Below are 14,143 nucleotides of genomic sequence, written 5' to 3'. Positions count from 1 at the left end.
AGTTTTAAAATTAGGTCACCATGGCTACTGAGTGACTACATCTGTGTCATTTTCCCCTGAAGCAATCTCATGGGAAAGAGAATGTGGAGGATGAAAGGGTGAGGAATTGGGAGGTGGAGTTTACTATTTTATTTATTGCCTATATAAGGCTTGTGTTGCCCTGAAACGCTGAAGCAGAGAGACTGGGACAAGAACACAATTGGAGCTGCCATTGCAGAGGAAGCATCTGCTATGGGGACAGCGACACAGCAAACCCTCATCGCTTTACTCTCCATAGCAGCAGTGGTTGCCAAGACAGAAGACACCTGCCCAGGTGAGAGAGACACAAATCTGCTACTTTCAAAGATCTGGTCCTTCCTACTTCTTCCTTTGCACAATTGAGAGCAAAGTAGATTTGAATGGACTCTTTATAGACTTTATTTTATAACCTCTCTCCAATGTGGCTGGCCTCTTCGGATAGGAGAGAAACCCCAGGGTATGTAGAATTAATAATTATCAGATTTTCCAGGGCAAAAATAAATTTTGAAGAGAAGGTAGTTTGCAGTTGTAGTATAATTGCAGCATTTCGTTGTCTAATCCTCTCTAATCAACAGTGCTGTTCAAAGCATATTGTTGGCATGCTGTATTAGATAACAGATCTGTGGGACTCTATACACAGGCATTTTGAGGTCTTTCTTGAACATGCTATCCACAGAAGAGTGCTGGAATTTATACAAGTTGCGTCTCTCAAGAGCATTAAAAATTGCACACGGCCTTCCATTTAAATGCCATAATATTTGAATTGCTACAATAGAGAAATACAGAATGAAATTCCATCCTTCATGAGGTCTCTTGTGCCTCAAGATTGCAACACGTCAGCAAGTTAGGGAGGACCCACATGGTTTTGGGTAAATAAGAGCCAGCCTGAGTTTACACACACACCCCTCTTGAACCAAATCAAACTTTTCTGAAGTTTGAGTGAATTTCCTGGTTTCATCCAAGACCAGAAGCCATATTAATATGACACCACAGGAAAACCTATTTCATGTGAGATTCTGACTTGGCCCAAATCAGTGAGTACAAGAAATCTCAGCAGCTCTTGCTTAATTTCAGGGCCTAGGAGATCGATACATTTCAGAGAACCACCCATGATCTGTGGTTCTCCCACTGCTATCTTAGGATCAGCCTATCTTTGAAGCGGAACCAGTTTAATAAATACATGTAGTTAGAGTAGTAATTGTTCTGTATAAACAGTTCTTTTATCATCATCATCTTCACAGCAGTATATTGTGTATTTCATTTGAGAGTGAAATGATTATTTTTGCATTTATAGCTAACAAATGAGATCTGTGGGTTCTGATCGGGATTTGATCAGGAGGCTGGATGGTCCCATGGTTTGGTCACTAACCTAGGAGGTCGGAGACCATGGTTAAGTCCCTGCCATGCCACATACTTCCTGCAACATTAGGCAGGACCTACCTCACAAGGGGGTCATGGGGATTAATATATTAGACTGAAGTGCTCAGATGTTGGGAGCACTTCAATAGGACCCTACAAGTACCCAGAAATGGGTCTGGCGAGGTTCCCCACTGCCACCACCCTTTGAAGACGGTTTCAGCTCCTGAGACTCTTACAGGAGTCATTTGTTGATTTGTTTGTTACTCCAGAGGTGAGGATAGTGGGACTCAGTGGTTCCGATAAACTCGCCGTTCTCCAAGGATGCCCTGGCATGGCTGGTGCCGCAGGACCCAAAGGTGACCCAGGAACTGCAGGACTGAAAGGTACATTCCCAGGCACTGAATGAGAACCTGATTCGAGTGATGAGGATGGATAGATGCGTGAATGATTTCTCTATTTTTTCTTCATTTTAATAGCTTCTTGACATGAACCAGTGGAGAAAGCTGACATGAACAGTTCGGATACCAGCCTAGTTTTGGGATTTCTATGATTTGAGGTTTGGGTTACTTAGGGATCTATTGTATGTCATGTCTTCTCATGGCCAGCATTTAGCAACACTGTCTGTAACTCAGCTCTCTTTTGGACACTGTTTTGTTTGTTTTAAAGAGTAGCTGCACTAGGATTAGGGTTGCCAACCCTCCAGGATTGTCCTGGAGTCTCCAGGAATTCAAGATTACTCTTTAATGAAAGATGGTCATGTGATGAAACCTCCAGGAATACGTCCAACCAAAATTGGCAACCCTAACTAGGATGTTTATAACAAAAGTAGCCAAGCTGTGTAGAAAACAGTTAGTCACACCAAACAACTCCCACATCTCGACCTTCCTAAAACCTCAGCTAACCCTGAACGTACAAACTACAGTCAATAACCGGGCTGGCTGAGCCCAGCAGCACAATCTGAAGCTTACCAGCCTGCATATCTAACAGCCCATGAGGAGGGCTGCTTTCCAAAGGCAGGAGCCAGTTACAGAAGGTTTGCCAAGACTAGACTGTGGTCCTGTTTTAACTAGAGTTAACTGATTAATAGCGGTTAATTGGCAATTAGCACAACGTGGGCACTAGTCTAAATGCTCCACAAATGTTTGTTCCAAGACAAGTGTTTGTGGCTCAGCCTAGGGTGAATGACAAATATTTGTGCCCAGTAAACAGGTGATCATGCCCAGCTTCCTCAGTGCCTCTTCCACCCTGAAGAGTGACTTAACTGAACACTGTCCAAGATAAGCCATGCCCATGGTCATCTCCTGCTCTGACATGGACTCTGGAGCATGTACCAAATGCTCTTGATATGGATTTCCATAGATGGAAAAGTCTTCACCCTGGAAGAAGCCCTATTCTGTCCCAGAGGGAAAGCATTCTGGATGTATTCACCTGCCTGACACTCTGAATAACCCTGCTGGCTGAGGTCTCCTGGATGCTTTAGTAGAGGAGGAGAAGTGTCTCTCTTTGCTAGCACTGTGGTTGAAGCTAAGAAATGCAAAAGTCTCTGTATTCCAATCCATTAGATGCAGTCTGGGTCCAGCACTAAAGGCACTCTCATCACCTCCCCTTCTAGTACATCCATCACGAGCGCCATGGTGACTTGTGAGGACCTCTGGGCAACAATCTGTCAATGATTGGGCAACAAAGCGATTATCATTCCTCACTAAGCCACTGGCAGAGTTGACCCATAGTTGAATAATACAGAGTCCCGCTTGGTCCATCAACTTTTGATATCAGGCCATGCACAGAGGTACACCACCACAAGTGGCATGGGAGTAGTCCCTTTACCCCCCAGCATCGCACTGGAGGTGCGATGTTGACCCTTAATGGTGTCACCCTCCATTTCCAACACCATCCCAAAGACAGCATCCAGAGCATGCCTGTAAAGAAGAGTTTAGCCCCCAAACCAGCTGGTGTAATAATCCATGTCATGGAAGCCTTGAGATCCTGAGCCAACACACTAGAGTTAGCATAGATCTGCCCACTGAGGCCACCAAGGACAATAATAAGCGTTCAGTCCTTGGAGATACCCCCATCATAGGAATAATTGCCTTAACTATCTCGATTACAGTGTAAGACGCTCACTCTGCAACAGACATGAGCTTAAAAGATCTCTGCTCTCATAGAGAGAGTGTCCATTTCCCCCGACTGGCAATTCACAATGGAAACACAAGGGGTGCCACATATAGAGAAATGAGCTGTTTGTCTTCTAGGTCCCACATGGTGGGGACAATACGCTATACATGAATGATGTCCCCAAGAAACAATCTAGGCAATAAATATTGGAGCCGCTAGCTGCTAAATCTTTGAGATATTCATAGGGTCAGATTTACAAAAAAGCTCAGCTATCACTAAGGTATTGAACTAAGTGGCCAAGAGGGAGGGTTTTTTCTGTTTGTTTTTAAAGCCCGGAATGCTGGATGTGAGCTATTTTGAAATTTAGCCCATCAAGATTAAACCTTCAGGGTTACTCAAACTTCCCACTGCGTGGGAGTGTTGCTGTGAAGTCAAAAAATGTGCTGCCAGAGCATTTTTCAGGCAGTCGTTTGACCAAAAAATAGCACATATAGCTATTTCCATTCATTTCTTTATCGCACCCATCACCATGGTATCTGGGCACAGTTTACATAGCTTAACAAGGTCATTAATGTTTCCAGTAAGAGCAACTTCTTCCTACATCCTCTGGTTTTAAGGCAGAGGACAAAGAGGGAACTCCCAAATGTAACATGTGTGGAAGAAACAAACTCCACATCTTAGTAAAATATATGTCAACATTTGTCTTGTAAGATATTTAGTCTCTTTCTCTGTGTTGTGTAGGTGTTCGGGGAACACAGGGAATCCCTGGGAAGGCAGGACCACAGGGGCTGAAAGGTAAAGTAACCAGTGGAAAACCTTGTGCTCTTGGAAGGTGATAGAGATAACAGCCACTGTCCTAAAAGCATTTGTCTCTTCTCTCCAAGGAGTATGTGCTCCTTTGGGGGCACCTGGCATTGGCCACTGTCAGAAGACAGGATACTGGGCTAGATGGACCTTTGGTCTGACCCAGTATGGCTGTTCTTATGCTCCTTTGAATGTACAAGGTGGCTAAATCCCAGCCCCTCTTTTGTAGCCATGAAGGGCTATGCCCAAAAATGAACGGGTGCAATTTTCTGCCCAGGTAGCAGGGGCAGAATACCAAGAACCCACACAGGGCTATAAATGCCCTGTGCCTCATGGAACCCTGCTCCAGAGGATCTCCTGCTATGGAGGGAGAGTAGGGACAGGACAGGGAGGGTGTGGGCAAGGGCAAGATTGAGGGTAGATCTAGCAGATCAATGGAGTGGTGGAACCACTGGCCATTCCCCAGGCTGGGAGAAGGAGCAGCAGCTTGATTGGAGGCTGCAGTAGTGATCAGAGAACACTCCATGGCCTGGCGAGGATGCGGTGAGCTCCTAAGCCAAACCTTTGCCATAGGTCTTGATCATGGGAACAGGATTTGCCTTCAGCTCTGAGCTCACAACTCTGAGATGCCTGCAGCTCTGCTAATCCTTTCCATTCTCTTATCAGGGGACAGAGGTGTTGCTGGTCCCCCAGGTACAAAAGGTGAGAGCTCAAATCATTCTTCTTGTCTGATTTTATGAAGCCACATTATCTAAGGTGATGGACTGTGACAGCTAGTAGAGTCCAGGATGGGCCCAATTTTCACATGTGCCAGGCCTTATCAGGACTTCCAAGTCCTGCCTTTGGAGACGGACATCAACACCTAGGCAGGCAGAAGGGGCCCTCTGAAATTCTTCCTGGTGGACACATTCAGCAAGATACTTCAGCAGGATTCTGCTTCAGTAATTCCATTCATAGCACATCCATGTCATACACTGGGGCCATGTTTCCAAGCTTGGGTGCCTTAAAGCGAGGCATTGCCTAAGCCCTACACAGATTAGGGTGTCATCGTCAAGTATCACAAGGATTTGACCCTGTGTTCTTTCTTTAGGTGATAAAGGATCTCCTGGAGCACCCGGAACACTAGGTGAGAACCTCTGCCCTCTTTCATACCAAGAGCCCGGTAGTTTCATCTTTAAAGTGCAGCTCTGAGCTAAAAAGGAATTCCTTTGAAGTAACACAGTGGGGTCCCATCTCTCAAGGGTTCCACTGGAAATTTGATTAGTTTACAAGTAAAAGGTCCCCCACACACACATACACACACCCCCACACTTACCAGCCTTGCAAACTCAGCCTGAGATCTGAGAGTCATGCTGGGTTCTTCCCTTTTTGTTCATCACCACCAGTAACAAGTGCCTTCATTTATACCTGGGGAATACTATAGTGTTCAAGTTGTGCCCTTAATCAATTCTATGCTGTTCTTTTGATTTTGTTGGGATTACACAATTCTAAGTGACCAGAGTTTGGTAAACAGTACTGTTGATGTGGCACCAGAAGAAGAGTCTAACACAGAGGTGGTAACATGAATAAAGAGCAATTTTAAGAAGTTTGTGTATTCAGTATAATATCTATTGAGGTGTTGACAGAGTCAGAGAGGGCCATTTGTACATAGTCACTCTTCAGAGTAGAACTGTATTTAAAAGCATAGGACACAAACAACAAACTGATTCCCCTTCCCCACCCTCCCCCCGCAATATTTCTGTAACATTCATAACTGAAGTGAAGCCTGCTGAGTTAAACATTTTTTAGCATAACAAACATGTCAACATTTGGCCATCCAAGTGTTGCAACAACTCCCCTAATTACACACAGATGACTTTTTGGCCAGTGCCAGAACTCAAGTACCAGGAATATTTCTAACGTACAAATTAATCAGATTTGAGCCAGCACCATTCTGAGTAGGGGTTTCAGTTAAAATGACCCAGTTAGCCCATAATTCCCATCCCCATGTGAATCCTGGGAGAAAGGCCAGTTTCCTGCTTAAATAAAGAAGTATCCTTCTATAAAAGATGGGATGACTAATAACAACCCTTTGCTCCCCTATAGCTCCTTACCTCCAAGGATTACAAAGAGCAATTAATAGATCTAAATTCTTCTAACACCCTGCCCACCTTCTCTAGTGCACAGGGGGGATGCTACATTCTGAGGGTCCCAGGTGGAGGAGGGCTGATGCAACCTGCTTCTCCATTCGTGGCTGGCCTGCTCCATGGTCCAGCAGAAACAAACAAACAAAAAAGAGGATGAGCTCTGTGCCTGCTTTTTACCCACAAGCTATTTGCACCCTCAAGGTACTCAAGTGCACAAACTAAAATTGACCCTGGCTGTTGCCTAGCCCTAAGACACCCTTCTCATCTAAGGAGGGCAGGCGTCTTGCAACTCCTCTCCCTTGATGGGAATGCATCATCCAGTTGACAATGGAAGAACCACCAAGGAATAATGGCTCATGAAAATACAAACCCAGCAAACTTAACACTGAACTTATGGCACTGTTTGTGCATCTCAAACCCAGAGGCACGTAGTTGTAATTGACAAGCATTTTTATGATAGACACCATGAGCAGTTTATCGAGTCACTCCTTTCCGATTTCATTTTCCTGCACAGGAGAGCGAGAGCTGGACAGCGTACAGTGTAAGAAAGGTGAGTGTTTCCTGGAATTTCTGTTCAATCAGCTCATTCTGCTCCGGGAACACGGAACCTGGCTTCAGAATGCAGTCACATTTGATTCTCCCCCTGCTGTTGTAGGGGTCGTGGTGTTTGTCACAATATCCCTGGCCATGACAAACACACATACCCAATGGCGAAGCTCATTTGAAATGGATATTGTCTTTAAAGAACCTGCCTCAATTTCAGAGCTAAAACCACGGAGTGGAGTTTTCAGTTATTGCACTCACCCAAGGTATGAGAAGACTAATAAAGCCAGTACCATTGTGAGGGCTACAATACACAGACATCATGCTGATCAATGGGATGGTCGCATAGATTGATGCCCAGGCCCCCAGACAGTTGAGAACTGAGGATTTTTCTGCTCTTCATCAGCTGGTTTTGTTCTTAAGACACTAGACTGGCACTTAGAAGATCCAAGTTCAATACCTGGCTCTGTCACAGAGGTTTAGTTCCAGTAAAGTGGGCTTTGTGATGTCTCTTTATCTGTGTTTTTGTTCTAGAAAGCTTGCAATAATGTTGAATTTTAATAAGTATTTTAAATTCTGCTTCTGTCCAGGAGCAAAAAACTGCAAGGAGCTGTTAGCTAGAGGGAACACCCTGAGCGGCTGGTACGCCATCTACCCGCATGACTGTAATGCCATGACCGTGCTGTGTGACATGGACACCGATGGGGGGGGATGGATTGTAAGTGAGAATAACGTGTACACGAATATCAGAGACAGAAGCTCGTTCTGCAGGAGGGTCCCAGGATGTGAGAAAGTGGGTTCTTTGCAAGCCGATCAATAGCCCATGACACTGAATGACATTCCTATGGATTTCGCTGAGGTTAGGTTTAAATTCTTTTGAAGAGACTAGTTTAATTCACCCTTTTCGTAAGAGCTGATGCAAAGGACTTTAAAGTTATTGAATACTGCCACTAAGCTATTGGCTGGTGGGCCATAGTGGCCTGACCACCAGAGGGGGCGGAAGCCAGAGAAAACATAGGAGCTGTTCTTGGAAGGAGCTGTATCAATATTTAGTTTATCATCTACACCAAAAGGCCTTAGTCCCTTTTCCCCATAAGTTCTCCTGCCTCTCACGCTAGTCCAAAGTTTCCTAGGGAAGCAGTTCCCCAGCCTGTACCCAGCTCTCCCCAGCCTTAGTACCTTTCCCCCAAAGGCGATTGCCTCTCCTGCTGCTCCTTTCGGAGGCGGTTTTCCCTGTAGCACTCCTTCAGCATTCACCCTGCACATTGTCACTCCTCCTCTGAGATTAACTGGGTCTGGGTTATATAGGCCCAGAGCCCTCCTACTCCCAGCAGTCTCTGAGGGGATTGGTTAATTGGAATCAGCTGCTTAGGTTTCCCTCCCCCTCTTCCCTCCCCCCCCCCAATCACCACCATGTGACAGTTCACTCTGTCACAGATATATTTTCAATGCTGTGGATAGGGGATCTAGATGCACCATTCTTCACGGTGAACATTTACCCAAGAAGGGCTGAGCGATTACTCAACTGAGACTGAAATGGATTGAAGCCATTTACACCTGAGTAGTTGGTGTACCTTTGGAGACTGGGGGACGGGTCTTGTTTGCCCTTTTTTACCCAGCTTTTATTAAAGGCAGACACCGCTCTTCAGTTTCCTACATGAGCCCCTCTCCTTTCCCTGTAGGTTTTCCAAAAACGGGTAGATGGTTCCGTGGATTTTTTCCGTGACTGGGGTTCATACAAGAGAGGTTTCGGCAGCCGACTGTCAGAATTCTGGCTGGGGAATGACAATATCCACCTGCTGACATCCCTTGGTAAGAAATCACTGATGCAGTTTTTCAGTCTAATCCCGCCTCCTTACAGGGAACAGTGGGACACACTAACAATGGTGAAAATAGTGATAAGGGGACTGAGCCTGTTTTTGACGACCCTTCTGGGAAAAGCTGCTGAAGCAGAGAATGCTATATCTCTAATGGAGAGGCTGGATCATTTAAAACAGAGAAAGGTCTTTAAACAGGCTGTCAGCCATCTGATGGCTGAAGCACGCAGTGGCACTAGTGAACTTCAGGGAAGGAGATGGCTCTGGATATTCCGGGCCAGACTCTTCTTTGCTCTGCAATGCAAAAATGAATGTAAAATGCTCTCGTTCTGACTTGCACTGGTGTAAACTGTTACAGAAGGGGCAAAGCGATGGAAAATCAGGCTGTCTCTTCTCAGCAGGGGGTCGGATGCTGCGGCACTGTTTGCTACTAGACCAGTGACATTGTAGGGTAGAAGTCAGTTTGGTAACGCCAGCCCTACTGCAAATATTGGGCTGAGTCAAGTGCAAAAAGATGGAGCACATTCTGCTTTTGCACTGTGTTTCATGATCACATTGTTTTTAACAGGAAACCATGAACTCCACATTGACCTCAAAGACTTTGAAAACAACACGCAGTTTGCCAAGTGCAAGTCATTCAAGATTGCAGGAGAGACGGAGAAATACAAACTGGTTCTTGGAGACTTTCTTGGAGGCACTGCAGGTAGGTTCTGGGCAGCGGCGGCTCCAGGCACCAGCGCTCCAAGTGCGTGCCTGGGGCGGCAAGCCATGGGGGGCGCCCTGCCGGTCCCTACGAGGGTGGCAGTCAGGCAACCTTCGCCGGCATGCCTGCGGGAGGTCCGCCGATCCCACGGATTCGGTGGCAATTCGGCGGCAGGTACGCCGAATCCGCGGGACCGGGGACCTCCCGCAGGCATGCCGCCGAAGGCAGCCTGCCTGCCGTGCTTGGGGCAGCAAAAAAGCTAGAGCCCCCCCTGGTTCTGGGCATGTCTTATATCTTTCACAGCACAAGAAAAACAGGCCCAACCAACAGAGAGAGATGACACCTTGTGGCAAAAGCAAAATAAATTCCTCCCTCGTTGTCATAACTGTTTAATCACTTGTGGGGGGGCGGGGGGAGAAATGTGCATCTAAGACACAGGATCAAATTTATTTACAGCATCTGGAAACTCAGTTCCAGGCAAGGAAACACTGACAGAGGGACTGGAGAACAGGAATCTTCCCTATAGCACTGGAACAAATGCTGGATTGATTAACACTGTGCAATCAGTGTGGTCGCAGTGGTGGTAAATCAGCACCAAATGCAGCCCATTGTTTTTGTATTTAGCCTCCAAATCTCTAAGATGATTTCACTAGCGCCAACTGGCATTTTAGGAATTCTGAACCCACTTGAACATCGTTGATTTGAAATTCCATCAGGGCTCTATTAACCACTTGTCTGGTTAGGGACGTCTGTCCTTAACGGTGTACCAGAAAAGAAACCCTAAGGCGGTGAGGTGGGAGGCCAGTGAGGTCTCTGCTCTAAGCTACAGCGTTCATGTACTCCCACTACCTCCACAGACGCGCTGAAGAGATGCAACGTAATAGCATCCCCAAAGCACTGCATTCTTCTAGTGACTTAGCGACCTCATTCCCAAAGCACCTCTTGTAATGGTGTGAAATCACGGGGCAATGTGGTCACGCTGCCGAGTGAGAAGACCCAGCTTTCCCCATATTGAGATGAGTATATTTAAGAGTTGTTGAGTACCCGCACAGCCCCCACTAAAAGTATGTGTAACCTGCACACCTCCTTGGGTGTGGTGTTCTGTACCATCAAGTGGCACCGAGACCACTTAAAGCTAGGGTGACCATATTGCCCTATGCTGAATATGGGACATCTTGTAAAATTGCTCATATTCAACAGGAATCAATCAGAACTATGTAGTAGCCGCTCCCCACCCCCACATGCTATAAAAACTCCAGAGCCCAGCAGGGAAAGGGGGGCCCCAGGGGTCTGGGGGGGCAACCTCAGGCATAGGCGTAGTATGACTTCTATTTTGGGGGGCAGGGGCCAGGAGGGCTCAAGCCAACCCCACATGGCGGGTCCAGGGAGGGAGCGCCACCCGGGGCCAGTTCTAGGTTTTTTGATGCCCCAAGCAAAAAAAATTTTGGCTGCCCCCGACCCCAGCCCTGGGCTCCCCCTGCACCCCCTGCCGCCCCAGCACTGGGCTCTCCCCCACACCTCACCCGCACCCCCCTGCTGGGCTCTCCCCCACCCACACCCCCTGCCGCCCCAACCCTGGGCTCCCTCCCACCAGTGCTGACTCTGCCCGCTCCCCCCTCGCCTCCAGCACTGGCAGGGTCGGGGTAAGCAGCGGGGCTCCCGGGCCCTCTCAGCCCAGGGTCCCCCCAGCCAGGACCGGCCGGGACCCGGGAGGGCAGAGCCAGGGGACCGCCCTGGCAGGGAGCTGAGGAGCTGGGGCAGGGCAGCCTCGGAGGGAGCGGAGCCCCAGAGAGCGGGATGCAGGCCCCGCACGGCAGCGCCCCGGGCACCGGTCTCCTCTATGGCCCCACTGCTGCTCCTGGCCGCCCTGCCGCAGCCCCTGGGCAGCTCGACTGCTTCGCCCAGCCCCGGCTGCCCTGCCCGAGTGTCTCGCGCTCGGAGCCCGCCCGGCCATAAGGTGCGGGCGCTGCTCCCCGATGCGAACCGCAGTGGCCCCAGGGCGCCCCCCATGCAGGATGCGCTGCTGCTGCCAGGGCCGGCTCTAGGCTTTTGGCTTCAGCCCTGCGGCGGGAGCCAGCAATCGGGGCGCCAGTCCCACGTCTCCAGCTTCAGCTTCACGCCCGGCACCAGGGATCGGGGTTGCAGCCCCATGGGGGGCACGGGGGGCGCTGGGGGCTTAGGCTCTGGGTTTCAGCATTGGCGCCCAGTGGACCCCCCCCCCCGAAAGTGCTTGCAGACCCCAATTGAGAACCCCTGCTTAAGGTGTCACATGGCGAGAGGTGACACACACCCCTAGCCCCTCACACACGGGGCTGCCTCTTGTCCTACGTGACGTGTCATCTTCCTGCCTCTCCACCCGGCCTGAGGCCACCACGTGCTCTCACGGACGAGCCACCACCTGCCTGCCCTCACTCGCCAGCCACAAACAAGACACGGCCGGGGCTGCGCTGACTGACCAGAAAATAGTGGACAATTTGCCTGTTTTTTTTTTGTTTTTTTTTTTTTTTTTTAAAAAAGGCGAGACACCTGCAATAGGGCTTAAATACGGGACTGTCCCATTAAAAACGGGATGGACGGTGAGAGAGATTGAGTCTGCGCTACAGCCTTAGTTAAGGGGCAGTCGGCTTTTAGCTCATGAGATAGAGGCTCATGCACTAAGCTCCAGAGGTCCCCGGTTCAGTGCCAGCGACCGGGGTCTGTTGGCGTTACATATGTTTGTATGTGTAAATTCCTATGTGCTGCCTTCTCCTCCTTCCTCCACTAAGCATAAGAGCCTTTCTCCCGCCCTGCAAGGGTTTCCTGGTGCCGGGTAGTGAAATAAGCCATCCCGTGGCAGAACTCACTGGCTGGGATTTGGGGAACGAAGCAGGTGATCACATATGACAGCGCAGCATATGGTACGATAATGCTGAGTGCCGTGGCCTGAAATCCCTGGAAAGACCCTCATCCACGTCAACGGGCTTGAGATCAGGCCCTGGCAAGACAAGGAACTGTAACATCTTTGTGACAAAGTAACACAATTATTTTCCACAGGTGATTCACTAACCTCACACAAGGACATGCCGTTTTCAACCAGAGACCATGACAACGACCTGGGCTCAAACGCTCGAAACTGTGCTGCAATCTACAAGGGGGCCTGGTGGTACAAGGACTGTCATTGGTCCAACCTGAATGGGATGTACTTGACTGGTGCCCACGCCAGCTTTGCAGATGGGGTGAACTGGAGGACGGGCAAAGGATATAATTATTCCTACAAACAATCAGAAATGAAATTTAGGCCTGTCTAGCTCAGCCAGCAGGCACACGATGCAAGAGAACTGCTCTCTGGCTCTTGCCTGTAACATATTTCTGCCAGCTGTATTTTCCTGGCATTGCCTTCTCCTTTCTCCCTCCAACGCCTGGGTCCTAAGTGTGGCTAATGCTCTGATCTTCATTGTGGTACCACTGATTTCACCCGTTTCCTTCGGCTTCCACCTGTGACTGCATTGGCTGCCCAACCAACAGAGCTGCTTCACGTGCTACAGGGTTCATGGCCGGGGATACGAGCCAAAGTGGCACCCTCTTTCTAGACACTAAGTAGCGACAAGCTTAATCTCCACCGAGTCGGGCTTAGAAGCCTGCTCATGTCGTTAAGGGAGTGGGTTGGGACTCCAGAGATGGGGTTCAGGTATTGCTTCTGCAATCCATTTCCAGTGTCATCTTTGGCAAGTAACGTAGGAGACGACTACACCGCAGCTGGGAGGTGTAATTCCCAGCGTGGGTAGACGTACATGCACTAGTTCTGATCAGCAGCAGTTGGGCCACAACACCTTGGGCGAGCCACCTGAGGGCATGCCTGGGACCTTCGACAGACTTGGGTCCGCTCAAAAGCGTGTCTCTCTCACCAAACACAAGCTGGTTCACTAAAAGCTATTTAAATTAATGGAGATCTCCTATCTCCTAGAACTGGAAGGGACCCCAAAAGGTCATCGAGTCCAGCCTCCTGCCTTCACTAGCAGGAGCAAAGTACTGAGTTTGCCCCAGATTCCTAAGTGGCCCCCTTAAGGATTGAACTCACAACCCTGGGTTTAGCAGGCCAATACTCAAACCACTGAGCTATCCCTTCCCTCACCTACCTTGTCTCTCTAGGATTGTACTCAGGCAGCTTCCCTGAGCCTTTGCTCGCATCACTGCGGCCACGCTGCTACTTCTAGTGCACTAGCTCGATCAGAGCTGCAGCGCGGTCGTCTCCTGGAGCTGGGAAGTGCACCTCCGGCTCCAGTGCAGACCTACCTTTAACCTCTCTGTAACATGGGGACTGTACTCCTTCCATTCACCACCCTTTGTCTGTGTCGTTCGCAAGCTCTTTGGGGCACAAACTCTTTCCATGTGTGTTTGTACAGCACTTAGTGCCAGGGCGGGGGGGGGGGGGGGGACATTCCACATCCCATTGTGATGCAAATAATAATGGGAGTCCTTAGACTTCTCTCAAACCCAGACCCACACCTTCCTCTGCCTTTGCCTGCTCCCCCTACCACTGGGGAGACAGGGCCCTTAGATGCTGGCCCATCACTTCTCTTCTAAATAAGCATTTGCCAAGTGCATGTCTGGGGAGTAGAGTCTTCTCTGCAGGAGAAAAGAGGCTGTAAAATAATGATTGTTCTAGCTATGTATTGGAG

The 14,143-nt window shown here is 48.9% G+C and overlaps 1 protein-coding gene across 1 annotated transcript; it reads left to right on the top strand.

Moving 5' to 3' along the window:
- Positions 1–202: 202 nt before the first annotated feature.
- Positions 203–13,366, top strand: LOC112106818 (ficolin-1-like). Its single transcript, XM_024200270.3, has 10 exons — positions 203–313; positions 1,647–1,760; positions 4,234–4,287; positions 4,963–4,998; positions 5,387–5,422; positions 6,937–6,972; positions 7,556–7,683; positions 8,648–8,777; positions 9,351–9,485; positions 12,519–13,366. Exons 1-10 carry the CDS (start codon positions 232–234, stop codon positions 12,770–12,772), a joined length of 1,005 nt encoding a protein of 334 aa, XP_024056038.2. The 5' UTR covers positions 203–231; the 3' UTR covers positions 12,773–13,366.
- Positions 13,367–14,143: the final 777 nt, after the last annotated feature.

This window comes from Terrapene carolina, unplaced genomic scaffold (genome assembly GCF_002925995.2).
Source record: "Terrapene carolina triunguis isolate 2854851 unplaced genomic scaffold, T_m_triunguis-2.0 Scaffold449, whole genome shotgun sequence".
NCBI lineage: Eukaryota > Metazoa > Chordata > Testudines > Emydidae > Terrapene > Terrapene triunguis.
The sequence above is the reverse complement of the archived record's forward strand: the minus strand, read 5'-3'. Positions and strand labels throughout refer to the sequence as shown.